Genomic DNA, 16,652 nt, shown 5'->3' with positions numbered 1-16,652 from the left:
GTTGGGAGAATCTTAATGACACCCCTGATTAAATGTAATAAAATTCAATATCGTGAAACCACTGTAAAACTGTCATAAAATCAGGAAAACATTCAGAAAAATCGTCATCTAATGTCTAAATAATAATTTCCTTAAACAGTAAAACTACAAATTTATAATAGGCTTATGAAGAACAAATCTTTTCAGATGGACTTTCTTGCTTATTTCTTGAATATTTTGCGTTCAATCCAGGACGCATCACCAGGCCAAGATTTATTATTTGTATTATAATACTTACCTGGATGAATAACAATAATCACAAATGTATCAAATTTGTTTGACAGCAATGTTTATTTAGAAACTTGTCCGTAAGCCATTGGGGAATTCCCAGTTTTAAAGGCGCGTCATATTTACAGTTGCAAGAAGCGAGTTCAGTCTTCCAGGTATTGCATATTATATTTTATATTTGAAATTTAGTTATTTATAGGCATGTTATGCACTGACAGGCCTCCGAAAATTACCGGTGCTAATTAATAAGTAGGCCCAAATGTATAAAAACAGGCGTACCATTTGTGTTGAGTAGTTGATTCAAGTAAACAACTCTTGGCTTTACAAAAACAGCTTTGGCAGCTGTATGGGCTAAGTGCGGCCCGACAGCGAATATGAAATAACCCTATGTGTGCGGCCCGTGCAAGCAACATTGGCTAGAAAACACTTTGTTTTTTACGGCCTGACACCGATCATGTAAAAAGTAATATTAAAACTGGGAATAAAGTGGTGTAAAAGCAGTGCTTGGAGGTTTTTGAAGCGGACTCAGGAAAGATCACAGTTTGGGTGCGGCCCTCGTCTCGGGTGTTAAATCAGAAATTCACTTTGGCCCTGCGACCGATTTTTATGCCCACCCCTGATTTACTGGAATATAGAATTCCACAATTGTATATGGGATATTGAATCTATATAACTGTAACCAGGGAACATTGAAATTAATTTTATTATTTCTGTATAACATTTAGGCCCTAGGTGGTGTAATTACCAGGGCCCAAATACTGTTGGGCCCTGGTAGATACGTCGATCATAATGAAAACACGATAGCGAGCATGCGCAAAGCAAATGTAATTAGTAAATTTTTTTTCAGTTGATTATGATAAGAACGGCGGTACCGCGGGTTATAAACTTTGATGTTCAGCTCGAGATGTTTCCATGTAATTTCATAATTGTTTCCTAATTACAACTTGTTCAAACTTTTAAGACTATAGCCAGGGGCGGAGGGGCGTATCCCCTTCTTTATGATGTGGTTAATAAACAATGGATACTAACTTACACGAAAACTCGACGAAAGTTCGCAGTTAATTAAGTTAACATCCATTGTACGATTTATTACTGGTCACAACAATGTATGCATACTAGAGAGTACCAAGATTACCGTCAACTACAATTTTCATAAAAGTGCTAAGCTAGACTTTACACCAAGAGGCGAAATCCCTCGCCCCGCTCCTTTTCAATAACAGATAGGATCCGCCCCTGATAGCCCTATTGTGATATTTGAGAATATATGTGATATTAACATGATATCTGAATTATATTTTAGGCAGGTCTATAATCTAGCCTGATGTATGTGTTTGTGGCTCGTCTCTGGCTATTTACCGTAGTGATTAGGCACATTTTTGTCTAGAAAGAATTTTTCCACCAAATTCTAAATTATTTTAATTTGTTTCTTATTATAGAGTTATCTGTAAGACCAAACAAGCACTAAATCGTAATTTGATGGTGCCACTTGCTTTGAACTTCAACCTCTTAAAACAACATTATCAGTAATCCATCCTGTTAATATTATAAAGGTACTGTATCAGAACACATATTCATTCAACTGATGAAGGTACATATTAGTAACCAGGCACACATTAGCTCTGTCGATACTTGATTCAAGGTAAGGTTGATATAATTATATTCTAAAATTCTAAGTAAGATCAAAGCACATGCTTATCTGAACTGTTTTTACTTTATTAGTAGTTTACGTCAAAATTTACTGCTGTTTTTGTTATAATGTGCAATGAGTTTTTTTCTGCAAAATGCGCTCTATATGTGTGGCGTCAGTTGCATTATAAAGTGTCTCTGGTGGTAAATATTTATTTAGAGAAAATTATAATTTACCAAGTATCTATATTGTCTTTACAGATGTCTGTATCCAAAGCATTACAGTTTATGGATAAAAAAGATCTTGAGTGTGCCATCTGTCTCAGCAGGTTTGAACAACCAAAGACACTGGAATGCATGCACACCTATTGTCTACAGTGTATCCAGAAATGGGTGGAAATGCATGGAAAGATGGAATGCCCAACGTGTGGCCAAGAACATGATTTAACAAAGGAAGATTTAAAAAAGCTGGCTTCAAATACAATGATCAGTCAACTACTAGAGTATGTAATAAAAACCGAGGATCAAACACCAACTAAATGCTCATTCTGTGACAATCAACCAGCATATCACTGCTCGACATGTCAACACTATCTATGTGGAGGTCAGTGCATCAAACAACACAAGATGGTACAATTTACTAGAGATCATCCACTCTACACACTAGACTTGAAGGAACAAGATGACCAACCAATCAATTGCCAAGTTCACTGCAAATCGCATCTGGAATTTTACTGCTCCGATTGCAAAAAATCAGCATGTAAGCAATGTGAACACATCCTTACCTGTTATCAGGAACAGCATAAAGTGATTCCAATGTCAATGTCTGTGGACGATTTCAACAACGATACCAGTGAATTTATCAAATTAGCACATGGAATTCAAAATAAATTATCAGAAAAACTAGAATTTATAGCTAAAAATAAATCAGTGTTAAAATCACAACTAAAATTAAGTAGAACAGCCATTGAAATTCAGGAAAATAAACTTATTAAGAAAGTTAAAGAGAAAAGCAAAGAATTAATTTTAGATCTTGAAAAGAGATACAAAGAAAAGGAAGATGACATTGATTGCAAATTTAAAGATATTGATTCAAAGAAAACTCAAGTGAATAATTTAATGACCACAGTCACTAAAATGAACACACCAGAACAACGAGAGACTTTTGGATCGCATAAGACAACTATCAACGCTGTAAAAGACAAGGTCCTAAACGCTGATTTTGATAAATCATTTCTTAAAATAAATATTACACCAAATTTCATTCCATGCACACACTTGGATGAGTTACTGAATAATGAAGGCATCGGTAAAATCACAACTGTTGATATGACGTACGAGGTTGCAGGTGAGGATAGAGCAATTACTGTCACAAAGGGACAACCGTTTTCGGTGAAAGTATCAAATCTATCAGCGAGTAATGCATGTCAGTTAGATGCAACATTAATAAACTCATCAGGTGAAGAATCGGCAACCGAGGTCGAATATAATAGAAATGGAGATTATAAAGTAAAAGGTAGATGCAATGGGGAAGGTGATTGGCAAATGCAAATCACTACTTGAGCTGCACACGTCAAAGGATCACCAGTGAATGTCAAGGTGGAAACACTTGGGCTTGTTCATACCATTGATGACATATCTGATTATAAAGAACATGATAAACTAGAGCACGTGACAGATGTGGCGTTAGATAGAGATGGATGCATATTAGTATCAAGCTACAGTAAAGACGTATTGAAGTTCAAACAATCAGGTTCGTTTATTGCTAGGATACAGGTTCCACGTGATGTGATGGTCAATAGAATGCATCAAATAGGTGACGGTGACATGTTGTATAGTGATTACGCAGGACAATGTGTTGTAATGTGTGATGAAAAGTTTCAAAAAGTCCGCTCATTTGGTAAAAGAATGTTGAAATATCCAAAAGGCTTGACCTTAAACAAGGAAACTAGAACCTTGTATGTAGCAGATTATGATGCTCACTGTGTGTATACATTTAATGTTGATGATGGCAGGATGCTGGGTAAGATAGGTTTAAAAGGTAGTAAAGAAGGTGGAATAAAGGGTCTACAAGATGTCACTTTAACTAAAGAAGGCCATGTGATTGTTGCCGAGTTTGAAAACGACAGAATACAAACGTGTGATGCAAATCATAAGTTTATGAGAATACTTGTAGACCGTGGACAGGGAGATGGCAAAGTATTCTGTCCTTGTGGTGTAGCAATAGATATGGATGAAAATATAATAATATCAAGTAATGACAAATTACAATTATTCGGTAAAAACAGTGTCTTCATAAAACGAATAGATCATGAAGATGATGGATTAGATACCCCAGTCGGAATCGCAATAATCTCAAATAGACCAAGAAGAGTAGCAGTAGCAAATTACGGAGCAAACAACATTAAAATATTCAATTATTAGAATGACATCTAAATGCTCCTTAATATCTCGATTAATAGACAATTTTATAGGCCTACAAAATGAATGTTTATGATCGCAATGGGAAGAAATTTGAGTTGAAAAATTGAGTTGAGTTGAATTGAACAGTCAATCCTTCAACGAACGAAAATATTCTTTCTATTGCGCTAATAAAAGAACATTTAATATTTGTTTTACAACACACATATTTAAAAAAAAAAAATATCTACACTTTTTTAAATGGAACAGTCCAGTGTCCAGTATTAACCAATCAAAAGATTGTATTAGGTTGAAGTCATTGTATCCTAGGCGTCGTGTAATGGATCCCATTCCATGGATTTAACTTTCTTGAAAGAGTCTTCGTTTCCTAGGATGTGGTATGCCTAAATGTGCACGGTGGAACTAATTCATTGATGAGTGACGAAATAGGATAAATAACCAATGTCACGTGATACAAAATCCACCAATCAAATGACAAGAACCTATTTAGGTTAGGTGTCAGGCCCTACTCTTTCTGCATTATGTTTAATACATCAATCAATATATTAAGTTAATATAATTAGCCACATGAAAAAATAAATGTAGGAATAATTTTAATATTTAAAATAATAATGATATTCATGTTAGTACATCAATTAGAATATGTTATGCCCATCAGATAATATTTTTTACGCGTAAAAAAGACTTAAAATCTTACAATTTTGTTTCTCTCTATATATGGGTGATTTCTTTACGTTCTTCTATAGGCAAAATAATGATAGAGAATTGTTGCTCGGACTCTATTATTTTTTTTTCTCTAAAAGACAATAAATTCTCCTTGATAATCAACATGGGTTTGCTTAATGGCAGTTGTACATAAAATATATTTTTGGAATGTTTTTGATTTTAAATGGTTTTTAAGTAATTTGTTATCATGTTCTAAGTCCTAAACCAAATATTTTAATATCTTATAATGCAATAATAAAAGGTTTTATATTGTTAACTTTCTTATCTTATAGACCTATCTGTATTGTGAGTGTTCTAAAGTTTTCTTTGTGAACCACTTGACTGCTCTAAGCCCGCTTTAAAAAGATTTACTGAACTCTGATTTACCACATTACTAGGAAGGGAGTTCCAATCGTCAGTAACTCGAACAACGAATGCCTTTTTCCTAACATTAAGTTTAAATTTCTGTTTGTACAACTTATATACATGGCCTCTGGTTATAGAATAATCTGATCTTGTAAATAAGCGCTCAGGGTCCAAAAGATCAATACCTTGAAAAATCTTAAAGGTCTGAATGACATCTGCTCGTTTTTTTTTCTAAATAACAAAGTTGGTGATGGTGGGGTGGGGGCCTAGATGATTTTGTTAGGGGCGCTAGCTCGCAAAATATGTTGATTTGATGCGGTTTTCTACTTGAGCGTGATTTTTTTTTTTTGGCGTGTGTGTGTGGGTGGGGAGGGGGACAGTTGGAGTGGAGGTGGCTTGTGCACCCCTAGATACACCACCGTTACAGGACCTCAGCAATAATGCAAGGGACGGGGCTCAGCGGAAGAGTCCATATGTTTTATTAATCGGTTATATAGGCCTGCTTCTCCACATTATCTGTACATTTCGACGACTAACGTGAGAAGGAACAGTGATGGCGCCAGGATTTGCTCGAGAGAGGGACCAACATCAATATGGCTTTTCCTCTGATTGGCATTAAAAAAAAATATATATTTTTTTAAAAATTACAAAAATTATGAAGTAAAAATTACACTAAAATAAAAAAAAAATCGATGGTAGTGAGATGTAGTGCTGCAACAGTAAATCACGTCAAGTCAGACGCAGCTAGCTACTACCTATCTGCTGTAGAATAACGTTAGTCATTTTTTATGCGCATCTTTTGATGATAAGTTTTTGCTTGTAGAGAAGATCCAAGCATGTTCGTGTGGCCAAAGTACTAAAATATAGCAAAACTGGATTGAAAAATAAAACAAAATCAGAACAAAAATCAACTCATTACTTTTCCGTTTGGTACTAGAGAAATGTAAAGAAAAGAAAAAAGGAAAACGAACACCGCCACCACCGAGCGTCCAAAACAAAAGGGTCCTAACCCTAACCAGTTGAACTTCGTTCTCATAGCAACGACAACAATGCGGGAAAGACAACAACCAAACTTCCCTGATTATCTTAGCTGATAGCAACAACACGACGCTCGCGGAGTGTAAACATTTCTCTCAACTCGAAAAGTAGTAGAGTGATTTCTTTTTAAAAGTTGACAGAATTCTTAGGAAAATGCTATGGTAAGTAATGCTAAAACAGTAGGCCTAATTTAGTAATACAGCATTCTATTTTTAGTTAGAGAAAAATGAAGTCTACCAAGTAAACCTGGCCTAGGGCCTGGCAGAGAGGCCTATGCTAGGTTTAGTTAGGGGCATAGGCCAGGCCCATGGGCCAGCAGTATGGTAGATGTAGCAAACTAGCAAGGTGCGAACTGCATGTGATGCGGGGAGGTCCCACTTCCAGCCGAAGTATTTAACTCTAGGCTAATTCTACTACTGTGTTATACTATTACCAGGGAGTTGTTAATTAGATCTAAAAAGATCTAATTAACAACTCCCTGCTATTACTGTACTAGGCCCGTACCAGTTCAGTAGTAGGCCTAGTAATACAGTGGCAGTAGGCCCACCTAGAGTACTAGGCCCCTATCCAGAAACGGTGACCTGTTGGTCCACATTATTATTTATTCAAAATTAGTTTTTTCTTTTTTTTTTTTTTTTGTTGGGAATGATTTAATGATGGGCGTTGGCTGGCTGGCTAGGCCTATGTAGTTTCTTATCATTGTTGAGGATTGTTGAGAAGGACATAAAATTCAAATAAATGAATTAAAATAATTCTAGAATAGACCCCTATTGAGTGTCTCTAAAAACATGGGCTTTGCCTAATGGACAGCAAAGTATTTGGCCTAGGACCAGGACCCATATAATTATTACACAAGTAAAATTATAACAATTATTTGTAATAATTTGAATAATATTAATGATTTTGTTAGCCAAACCAATAGTAGTTCTTGTTTTCTTTATATTATTCTCATGTCCTTTTAATATCTATTTAAATTGTTTTAAGTACCCATTGCTAACATATTTATCTTGTTTTCATTTTTACTGTTTTAATGTGTCCTTATCCCTTTTGTTTGTTTTGCTCTATGTTACCCCTTTGTTCTTAGCTTGTTTATTTTTTTCTGATTTTATATTGATATTTTATTATGTATTTTTAAAAGTTAAACTTCAGTTTGTATTTTACTTAAAATTTCTATAAACTGTTATCGTATTTGTATTCATATTAATAATATTATCTCAAAAATATACGTATAGGCCTACTCATTCATACTTGTGGATCACAGATCTCTTTAATTATATTATTAATTAAAAAAAAATTATAATAATTGTAAGTGCTTTTAACCTAACCTGTGCCTAGTGCTTTATTAAACATAAGCGAGTACGGTAAAGTGAGGCCATAGCTACTCCTAGGCCCACTGTACTTAAAATAAAATAACTTTGTTTTGTTATATTACTTTTTTTTTATCCCTAGAAAGTTGAAGAAACTGACTATTTATCTACTTAAATATATTGACTCACCAACCGCTAAAAACCACACATCAGAATGGTAAGTAACGTCAGTATGACAACAAAAGTCTTCATGCATTTCGAATATAATTATGAGTGTGTAAAGAATACATTTATACGCTGCAAAGATTGGCTAGAATTCAATTTCGAAAATGTTATTATTGGCTCGGTACCTATAATGATTACTCCCTAAATATACAACAAAAACGTAAGATTTAGCTGTAATATGATTACAGAAAATTATTGAAATCCTTCCTTCTTCCTTATCTTTGTTTTATAACATTCAATAAAGAATAATAAATATTAACAAATATTTAACATTTACGTTGATGTACTATAATCTGTGAGTTAGTCAAATTAATATTAGATAATAATTAATCATTACTAAAATAGCCTACACCTAGCCTTAATCCATCTGTCTGTTATAAAACATATTCAATCTTAAAAACAAAAAGCAAATTGAGCTAATCTAGACTACTTCGAAGAAGTCAACAATAAGCTCTCTTCTTAAAAGTTTCTATGAATGGATGTCTTGTTGTGAAGCAGGAAATCTGTTGCAGTAACATAACTGCGTGATTATAAATCGACGGGGGAATTACCGAGATCAAAGTTTGAATTCAAGTGTTGATACATTTAGTTATCTTCGATTTGCATTATCAATTCATTTCATATCATTTTGATTATATTTATATAAAGTGATTCTTCTGTATGTGTTCAAGACAGTGAAAGAAAAAAATATTTTGAAGTTAACCATTGTCATCTTAATATAATGTATGAGTTTCTGTCTTGCTTACAATCACCTTTAAACAAGTCCACAACTAACCTGTTGTAGGCCTAGACCTTCGTGTCCTAACATTGACACGAGGTCAATTCGACACCAATACCTGTCTCTTATACACATCTAGATGTGTATAAGAGACAGATATATATGTTATCAGATATAATGCATTGTTAACATCATCTAATAGACCTATCTATAATTTGTCTAGGTTCCATTCATTCAATTAATTGCAATTTTTTTTTTCTTTTATACCATACTCTAGGTTTTGCTTCTTACATATTGTCCTTTATTAATAATATTATTAATTGATTGAATTTCTTTATGAACTAGCCATTTACATTCATATTGAAATTGATACCATAATAATAATTTTAATACGTTTATGCAACATTACCAACAAAAATGCTTATAATATAAATGTATATATAATTTTTATCCTTTGACTAATGTTGACTTACAGGTTGGGAAGAAGGGTTTCAGTAAAAGTGCAAAAGCCCGGCCTAGAGGGAGGAGCAGAAGTCGAAGCCCAAGTAAAAAAGGAAAGAAAAAGTCAAAATCTGCATCACCAAAACCAGCTGCCAAACCGATAGACCTCATGAGTCCAGAAGCAATGACTAATGCATATTACATATCTCATGGTCCCGTCGAGTTTCTTGCCTTTCGCGGGTTTGCATGGCCGGACGCGCCAAAGAAGAAGAAAGGAAAGGGAAAGAAAGGAAAGAAGAAGAAGAAATAACAGCGAATTTTTAGTGACAAACTTATTTTGAATTTTAAAGAGGATAACAGTATCTAGAGATTTATTTGCAAAGAAAAATTCTAATTATTAACTCCAGCTGTTACCACCACACGTAGCACTAAGTGAACACGTCCAACGCAATCAATTATTCAATTGGTGCCTCACGGCTCTGACAGACAATTAATACGAATTTTGGACAAACAAGTTAATCTGTGAAAGCTCAAGTTCATTACAGTGTCTCGAACACAATCAACTTTCTCGCAAATCCACCAATAAAATGTGAAATCATTTTAACGGTTTGAACATAGGCCCTTAAGCATATTTCGTTGGCGTTAGGAACTAAAGTAACCATCTCTGTAAGCAATTACAGGTATTTTGAAGGCAGGTTACAGTCATGGTTGTGGCTTGGCATCATATGCTTTCCAAAAGTAATTTTTTTTTATAATGTTAAAAAGAAGTCTGAATAAAAGAGAAATTATGATTTGAGGAGTTAATGACAACATTTCTTCCTTATTCCATTAGAGTCATCCGAGGCGCTGGCTTTATTTTATCATCCTGCCGATGTCATCGGACTTTCGTCGGGCGATGCGCCTGGCTGGGTGCCTGTTGTCTGTGCTGTTGAACAACACCCGACGACAAAGAAGGTGGCTAGCATTCGGCTGCCGGTTGCATTGCCTGCCGGAGTCCGGTGGCATCGGTCGGAGCGCCACGAGGTGAGGGCGTCCGGGTTTGCTTTGCACGACTTTTCAAACCAGTCTTATATTCTTGTTTAGTCTGTAGTTCATTTTAAGTGTTTAATATGATTGGCGTATGGGCAGTAATGTAATTTGAATAATGTGCAAATCTCTTTTATAGTTAAGAATTTCATTTTATATTTTTTCGCTTACATTTTGTTCTTTTTTGGATGCACCGTTAGGTTTTGTCTAACGTGTGCCACTATCATGAAAGTTTAATCCAATAAATATTGTATTGTATTGTATCATCCATTTGGATGCAAGAGAGAATTTACTGATAGTGATAGTTCCTTGCAGACATTTACACGATTCAGTTTCAAGGAATTCAGCTCTTTCGTATAATACTGTAAATTTCTTTTTACAAAATTTGTATCAAAATGCATTTTTATATTTATAATGATGTATTCCTCTCGAAACATATCAATAATTCTATACTGTACATTGTAAGCTGTCCTTAATATTATTTTATATGGAGAAAAAAAAATCATAATTAACGTTCGTGATTGTCATATGCGGCCTACCAGAGGTGCCATAGCAAACGTCTAGGTCAGTCCCGACCATGGTCGGGCTGTTTGTACCCTCTGTTGAAGTCATTATGAGATCACCCCCGCTCCTTTTTTCCGAATTTCTGGAACCGCTACGCCACTGAACTTACATAATAAAATGCAATATTGCAGTTGCTTACTTTGTATTTAAGGTATAACCTGTAGCTTTAAGTTGAATTAAAACACACAGATTCATTATTAAACGTCTATGCCTACATAGCCAGACACTCACTGTTGACCAAACCAACCCAGAGTGCTAGACGATCCAAAACGCCGTTTGCTGATTGTCGGTGGCACTCGTTACAGATCGTCATAAAAAGATTTGTTGGCCGCGCGCGTCGTGGCGTTGCATTCCTTGCAGAATCGCGTCGGCCGACGACCGTCAAACGCAGTGAGTTTCCGGCTTCATTTTTTAAAAAGACCCTTCAATTGGCTTGCAATACATTTTATGATGTTTGTACTGATGGTAAAAAGTCTTTCAATTACCACTGAATTCTTTCAATCTGGTCTCATTACAAGTAAAACTAACTTTATTTGATCTTTTAAATTTTCCGAATCTATCTTATTTTTATTCTAATATTTTCATAGTGTCGCTTTCATTTTGAACATCATGCTGTATGTCTTTATTCTATTAAAATATGATGTTAGCAATTTACTGGTATACAGTAGTTGACGGTAGGCCTACTACTACTGTATGAAATTATTTTCTTTAAGGTAATGCAATAACACACAGCAATACATTCCGTTATTATTGAAGCTGCTATTTTGCTATTCGCTTCATTTATTTTATATTGGTTTGAATTATAATAATTGAGCTATAATTAATATTATGCATGTTATGTTCACTCAAAGGAGTGTGACGTTTTTGAATTTTAAAGATCCAAGTAAGCACTGTCAGATGTCTGTCAAACGTAACAATGTTTGGCTAGACATGTTGCGTCTGACCAAGGAGGTATAAAACCCTGACTTTCAATTAGCAACGATTTAGTTGATCCGTGTCTGATTAGCATATTATAAAAACTTGTTTGACCAGACATTGTTGAGCCTAAAACATCCGATAGTGTGTGCCTGTCGTATATAAGCATTGGTCTATTCAATTTGAATGGTTTGTTATGATGTATATTAATATGTTCACTAAAATCATTATACTGTACATTGTTGAATTTAAATTAGAAAATATGAATAGTGACATTACCATGGAGATGATGATTTGAATTATCCCCCTCCAAGAAATGATGTTTACATTCAAGATATATTTTATTTTAATTAAATATAAACCTGCCATTTCAGAGGTTTTTTTAATATTAATAGTTGTTTTCGGCGGACGACTTCAACGTCAACGTTAACGTTAACGGATAATGTTATAAATATAAACCTGCCTTTTTAGAGGTTTATTAATATTCATAGTCGTTTTCGGCGGACGACTTCAACGTCAACGTTAACAGATGATGTTATAATGAATTAATTAGCTGACCGATAACCATCCGCTAAGGTTAACGTTAATCACTTTATAATAGGTTTCGAAGTTTTTACGTAAACGTATGACGTAAAATGTCATACGTTTTTGAGGGAAAGACGTTATTTTCAGGATTTAAGGTTCTCGAGGTACGCTAAAAAGGTTTTGTCAAACAATTACGCATACGCATTTGCATTTGTTTTCAAAAGGGATAGGCTTGTTGGGTAATAAGGGTAACGTTAACGTTAATGTCGTCCACCGAAAACTACCTAATATTGTATGCTTCAACCAACACATAACATCCAGATTCTGTTATGATTCTTATTTTACAGTTTGTTTTTATTTCTTGATCAATGGCATTTCAGCCGATAATATATTGGAGCACCACCAACTATGAGAAACAGTAATATTTTTAAATGTAAACTATTCACTTTTGTGCTTCCGTATTTGTATTTCAAAGTTATTTGTATATACAACAGAAATATTGTCGTCATTTAATATTACTGTAGTAGTGTTTTTAATCACCAAGTAGCTTTTTTATAACAATTTTCTTATCTAATAGTAACCTACTTGTTTTTGTACAGTACAGTATATGTGCGATCTCCGCATTTTCCACCATATTCTACTGCAAACAATATATAACAATAAATAATTGTGCGTGTGTGAAATGTGCGTATTGTATCTTACTGTAATTATAATTGATTGATGGTAGTTTTCGTAAAAGCATATTCTAGCTGAAGATGTTGATTAATACATTATAACTTGAAATGCAGCTTTGTATTTTTAGTAGGGCCTGCGAGGTGTTCAAATTATATTTTTTTTAAAGCTTTAGTGGCGGCTTGCGAGTATGTAATATTATACCAGGAGCGGCGCTAGCGGGAGTCTGAGGGGGTAAGGGACCCTCGCTTACCCCCTTTCGGGAAATTTCCAGCAAGGTCGTCGTGTAAGATATTGTATCCGTAAAACCTCGAATTAAAACTCAGTGGGCATAATCTCGAGATGAAGCCCATCTCGAATTGATGACCCCTTCTTTAGTTTGCTAAGTTAAGGCCTGTTTATACTTCAACGATAACTATAACGATAAAAAGCTAAAAAGCGATTGTTCATATAGAAAACAAAAGAAATAAGTTTTTACACTAGGACGATTCGATAACGATTTATTGTGTATACAATAACAAAATATTTTAACAAATCAAATCAGATGACGTCATAATCATGGAAAAACGATAAAATCGTTGCTACTACTACGATTTTAATGTTTTCCATGATCATGACGTCATCTGATTTGATTTGTCAAAATAGCTGTTATCGCATAACTGATCAATCGTTATCGAATCGTTCTAGAGTAAAAACTTATTTCTTTTATTTTGTATATGAACAATTGCTTTTTAGCTTTTTTTTTTTTATCGTTATCGTTGAAGTATAAACAGGCCTTTAGCTTCGACAAAAATCCCATACACATAGACTGTGCATGAATTTCAAAAAACAAAATATATTAAAAACAATCTTATTTTACAGCAGTTTAGGTGATTTAATGCCAGTTAAATACACTCCATGATACAGATTGATGATTTACAATGGCTTTATTTATTGTTTGTCTTTGACTAGGCCTCTATACTATAGCTGTCTCTTATACACATCTAGATGTGTATAAGAGACAGATACTATTGCGATCGTATTCTCCAACAGGGAGACTCTCAACTTGCATGGTTTTCTATATAATAATTGTTTTTTTTTTTTTTATTGTTTTTTTTTTTTATGTAAAGAATCACGCAATTAAAACCACGTTCATATTGTTTCTGTTGGCCAGAAATTCGGTCTGAAGGCGGCGAACAAAGAATCGGTGCGGATCTAGGATTTAGTAATGGTGGGGGTAGATAATGGGGTGGGAATCACTGATCGGAGGTGGGGTTGGTTTTGGGAGGGGCGTCTCCTCCCATCCTGAGATTTTTTTTTTAATTAAGTGGACGGCTAGACGTTTTTGGTCTGAAAAGAAGTTAAGCTAAAATTGAAAGTGTCTGTTTTACCAGAGTGCCTATACACAAAAAGAGTGATATTTTTTTTCAAGGTAATCGAAGTCGGGTGAGTGCTATCCTTCTGGCCCAAAAGATCAGCCACTCAATATCTGCTTAAGTTCACCCCCAAGAGTACCATGGGAACGTGTTTGTAGGAACGTTTTTTTTTCTGATATTGTTTATAGTTATGCCTAGTTTCCAAGTAAACTAGTACAGGCCTAGAAGTGACTGAATTTTTTCGTCTTGTTAAGTACAGAAAGAAGCCAGAAACTGTCATTAAAATTTGTGTGTATTTATAAATAATACTGAAACTCTATTATTCTATTTGTTCGTGTACCGTATACTCGAATAAACGCCGCTCTCGAATAAACACGTAAACCGCACCAAACCTGATGTTCCTTTTTTTTTTCGCTAAGCGCCGCTCTCGAATAAGCGCAGCGGCGTGTAATCGAGAGTCATGTGTGTAATGAAACACTGAGAAACAGGGTTTTAAATACTATAATACAGTGTTAAAATGAATAAATTACACAATGAAAACACAAGCATTTCTTTATAAACGTTTATTTATGATGACGCAAGACCTATGATAGGCCTGGCCTACTTAACTACGGGAATCGCGAAGTCCCACAGGAGAGCACACGGTTTTCTTTTTTTATAAGCGCTGCTCTCGGATAAGCGCCGCTCTCGAATAAGCGACGCACCGAAGCCTCCAAAATTGTATAAAAGCGCCGCTGTGCTTTCGAACATTTACGGTATTTTATAAACATAATCAGAATAGGCCTATGTATCAAAATGGAAATAAAAAAGCAAGCAAATAAAATTAAAAATCTTGTGTCATCTTCACTGGGAACCTACCGTAGCCTACCTACTCTCGCAAAAGCGTCCCCCATGAATAAGCGCCCCTCTGGAATAAATTTGAATAATATGATTAATTTCTATTATTATTATTATTATTATTATTATTATTATTATTATTATTATTATTATTATTATTATTATTTTTATTATTATTATTGTTATTATTATTATTGTTATTATTATCGCTGTTGTTTTTTTAAATATTATTATTATTATAACTATTATTATTATTATTATTATTATTATTATTATTATTATTATCATCATCATTATTGTTCAGTATCATTTTTCTTACTGCCCTATTTTTAATTTCATGCTTCAATTCTGTATTTTCAATTTTTTTAAAAACTCCAATAAATTGCATGAAGCTTGACTGTTGCCGTCAGGTATAGGACCCTAACTAGGAGGCCTATAGGGAGGGGCTTATTTAGCACATAATTCAGCTTTAGTTAGGCCTAGGCTAGCCTCTCTAGCTTTTGATAGTGACCTAACTCAAATACTGGTACACTTTGTAGAAGAAGTTACTAGCTGTTGTTGTTGATAGCATTTTAATAACATAGTATTACAGACCGTCTCATTAATCGGTAAGATTTCAGGGTAGGCTATACCGTAGAAAGAATAGTGAGACTCCCATGACCCTGTCTCTTATACACATCTAGATGTGTATAAGAGACAGAGGTCCTGGCGCCACCCCTGGTTTGTTGATTACAATTATTATAGTATAGTTAAAGCTTAGTAAGATAGGCCTAGTTCGGACTGGTGGATAAAGCCAAAGAGTATAAATAGAACAAGAGAGCCAACAACGCTCATTGAGAGCGTAAAAAAACGATACGCCCTACGCAGCTAGTGTAGCACGCCAACTAACGCTTGTATGTTTTTTATTACCCAGTACTCCACCGCGCATGGTCGGTTTGTCTGTTTATCTGTTCTCCACAAAAAATACTGTACTGTACTTTTGTTTTCTGCTTACTGAGTTTATAGCGGGCGTACTGCTACCGCGCTGCGCAGCGCTGCACTTAGCCTGAGTTCCTGCCCTAATTTTAGGTTACTCACTCTTTATTGCACTTAGTGCGCGCCATACCTAATTTAATTGGCGTCCCATACTCGATTTCTTTTTTTTTGCAAAACGCACTTCCCCATCGAAAATCCTGCCTACGGACCTGCCCTATGCTAGGCATTATAGGGTAGGCTTTATATAGGCTGGGATTTGCAACAAGGTCTTTGACTAGGCCTCTATACTATAGTAGGAGGCCTGGTCCTAGTCCTAGCCTATAATATAGTAACATTCTGTATAAGTAGTCATGATTACAGTTTTACATTGTACCAAGGTCAATATTAACGATCGCATTTATTTTTCATTGAAAAAAAAAACAAAACAAAACAGAACTTAAAAAAAATTAACTTAAGGATTTTAAAATATTCAAAAAAACTGTACACTTCAATAAAAAACTTAAAACACAAACAACGCGATAGGATATGAAGTTTGCGAGAATAATTGGTATACTTGAACTGTATTTTCTGAAGCACCGTTCGTTTTTGGGGTTGCTACAATTAACAGTTGTTACATCAGTGGCGTCACGCTCGGGCGCTGACGGAAGGGAGGGGGGGGGGGGGGAAAGG

At 34.8% G+C, this 16,652-nt stretch overlaps 2 protein-coding genes across 2 annotated transcripts; both read left to right on the top strand.

Moving 5' to 3' along the window:
* Positions 1-393: 393 nt before the first annotated feature.
* Positions 394-3,475, top strand: LOC117108767 (tripartite motif-containing protein 2-like). The gene is made up of 2 exons (XM_033250915.1): positions 394-422; positions 2,155-3,475. The coding sequence occupies exon 2, from the start codon at positions 2,155-2,157 to the stop codon at positions 3,454-3,456; it is 1,302 nt and encodes a 433-aa protein (XP_033106806.1). The 5' UTR covers positions 394-422; the 3' UTR covers positions 3,457-3,475.
* On the top strand, positions 3,461-5,291 carry LOC117108768 (tripartite motif-containing protein 3-like). The gene has a single exon (XM_033250916.1). It carries the CDS (start codon positions 3,685-3,687, stop codon positions 4,315-4,317), a length of 633 nt encoding a protein of 210 aa, XP_033106807.1. The 5' UTR covers positions 3,461-3,684; the 3' UTR covers positions 4,318-5,291.
* Positions 5,292-16,652: the final 11,361 nt, after the last annotated feature.

The sequence above is a fragment of the Anneissia japonica genome, unplaced genomic scaffold, assembly GCF_011630105.1.
Source record: "Anneissia japonica isolate Jap-2015-1 unplaced genomic scaffold, ASM1163010v1 scaffold287941_len684077_cov200, whole genome shotgun sequence".
NCBI lineage: Eukaryota > Metazoa > Echinodermata > Crinoidea > Comatulida > Comatulidae > Anneissia > Anneissia japonica.
This window is presented reverse-complemented; position numbering and strand designations above follow the sequence as displayed.

Bases quoted from the DNA above. Each gene is read 5' to 3' on its own strand.
- LOC117108767 (XM_033250915.1), top strand. From the start codon at position 2,155: ATGTCTGTATCCAAAGCATTACAGTTTATGGATAAAAAAGATCTTGAG.
- LOC117108768 (XM_033250916.1), top strand. From the start codon at position 3,685: ATGGTCAATAGAATGCATCAAATAGGTGACGGTGACATGTTGTATAGT.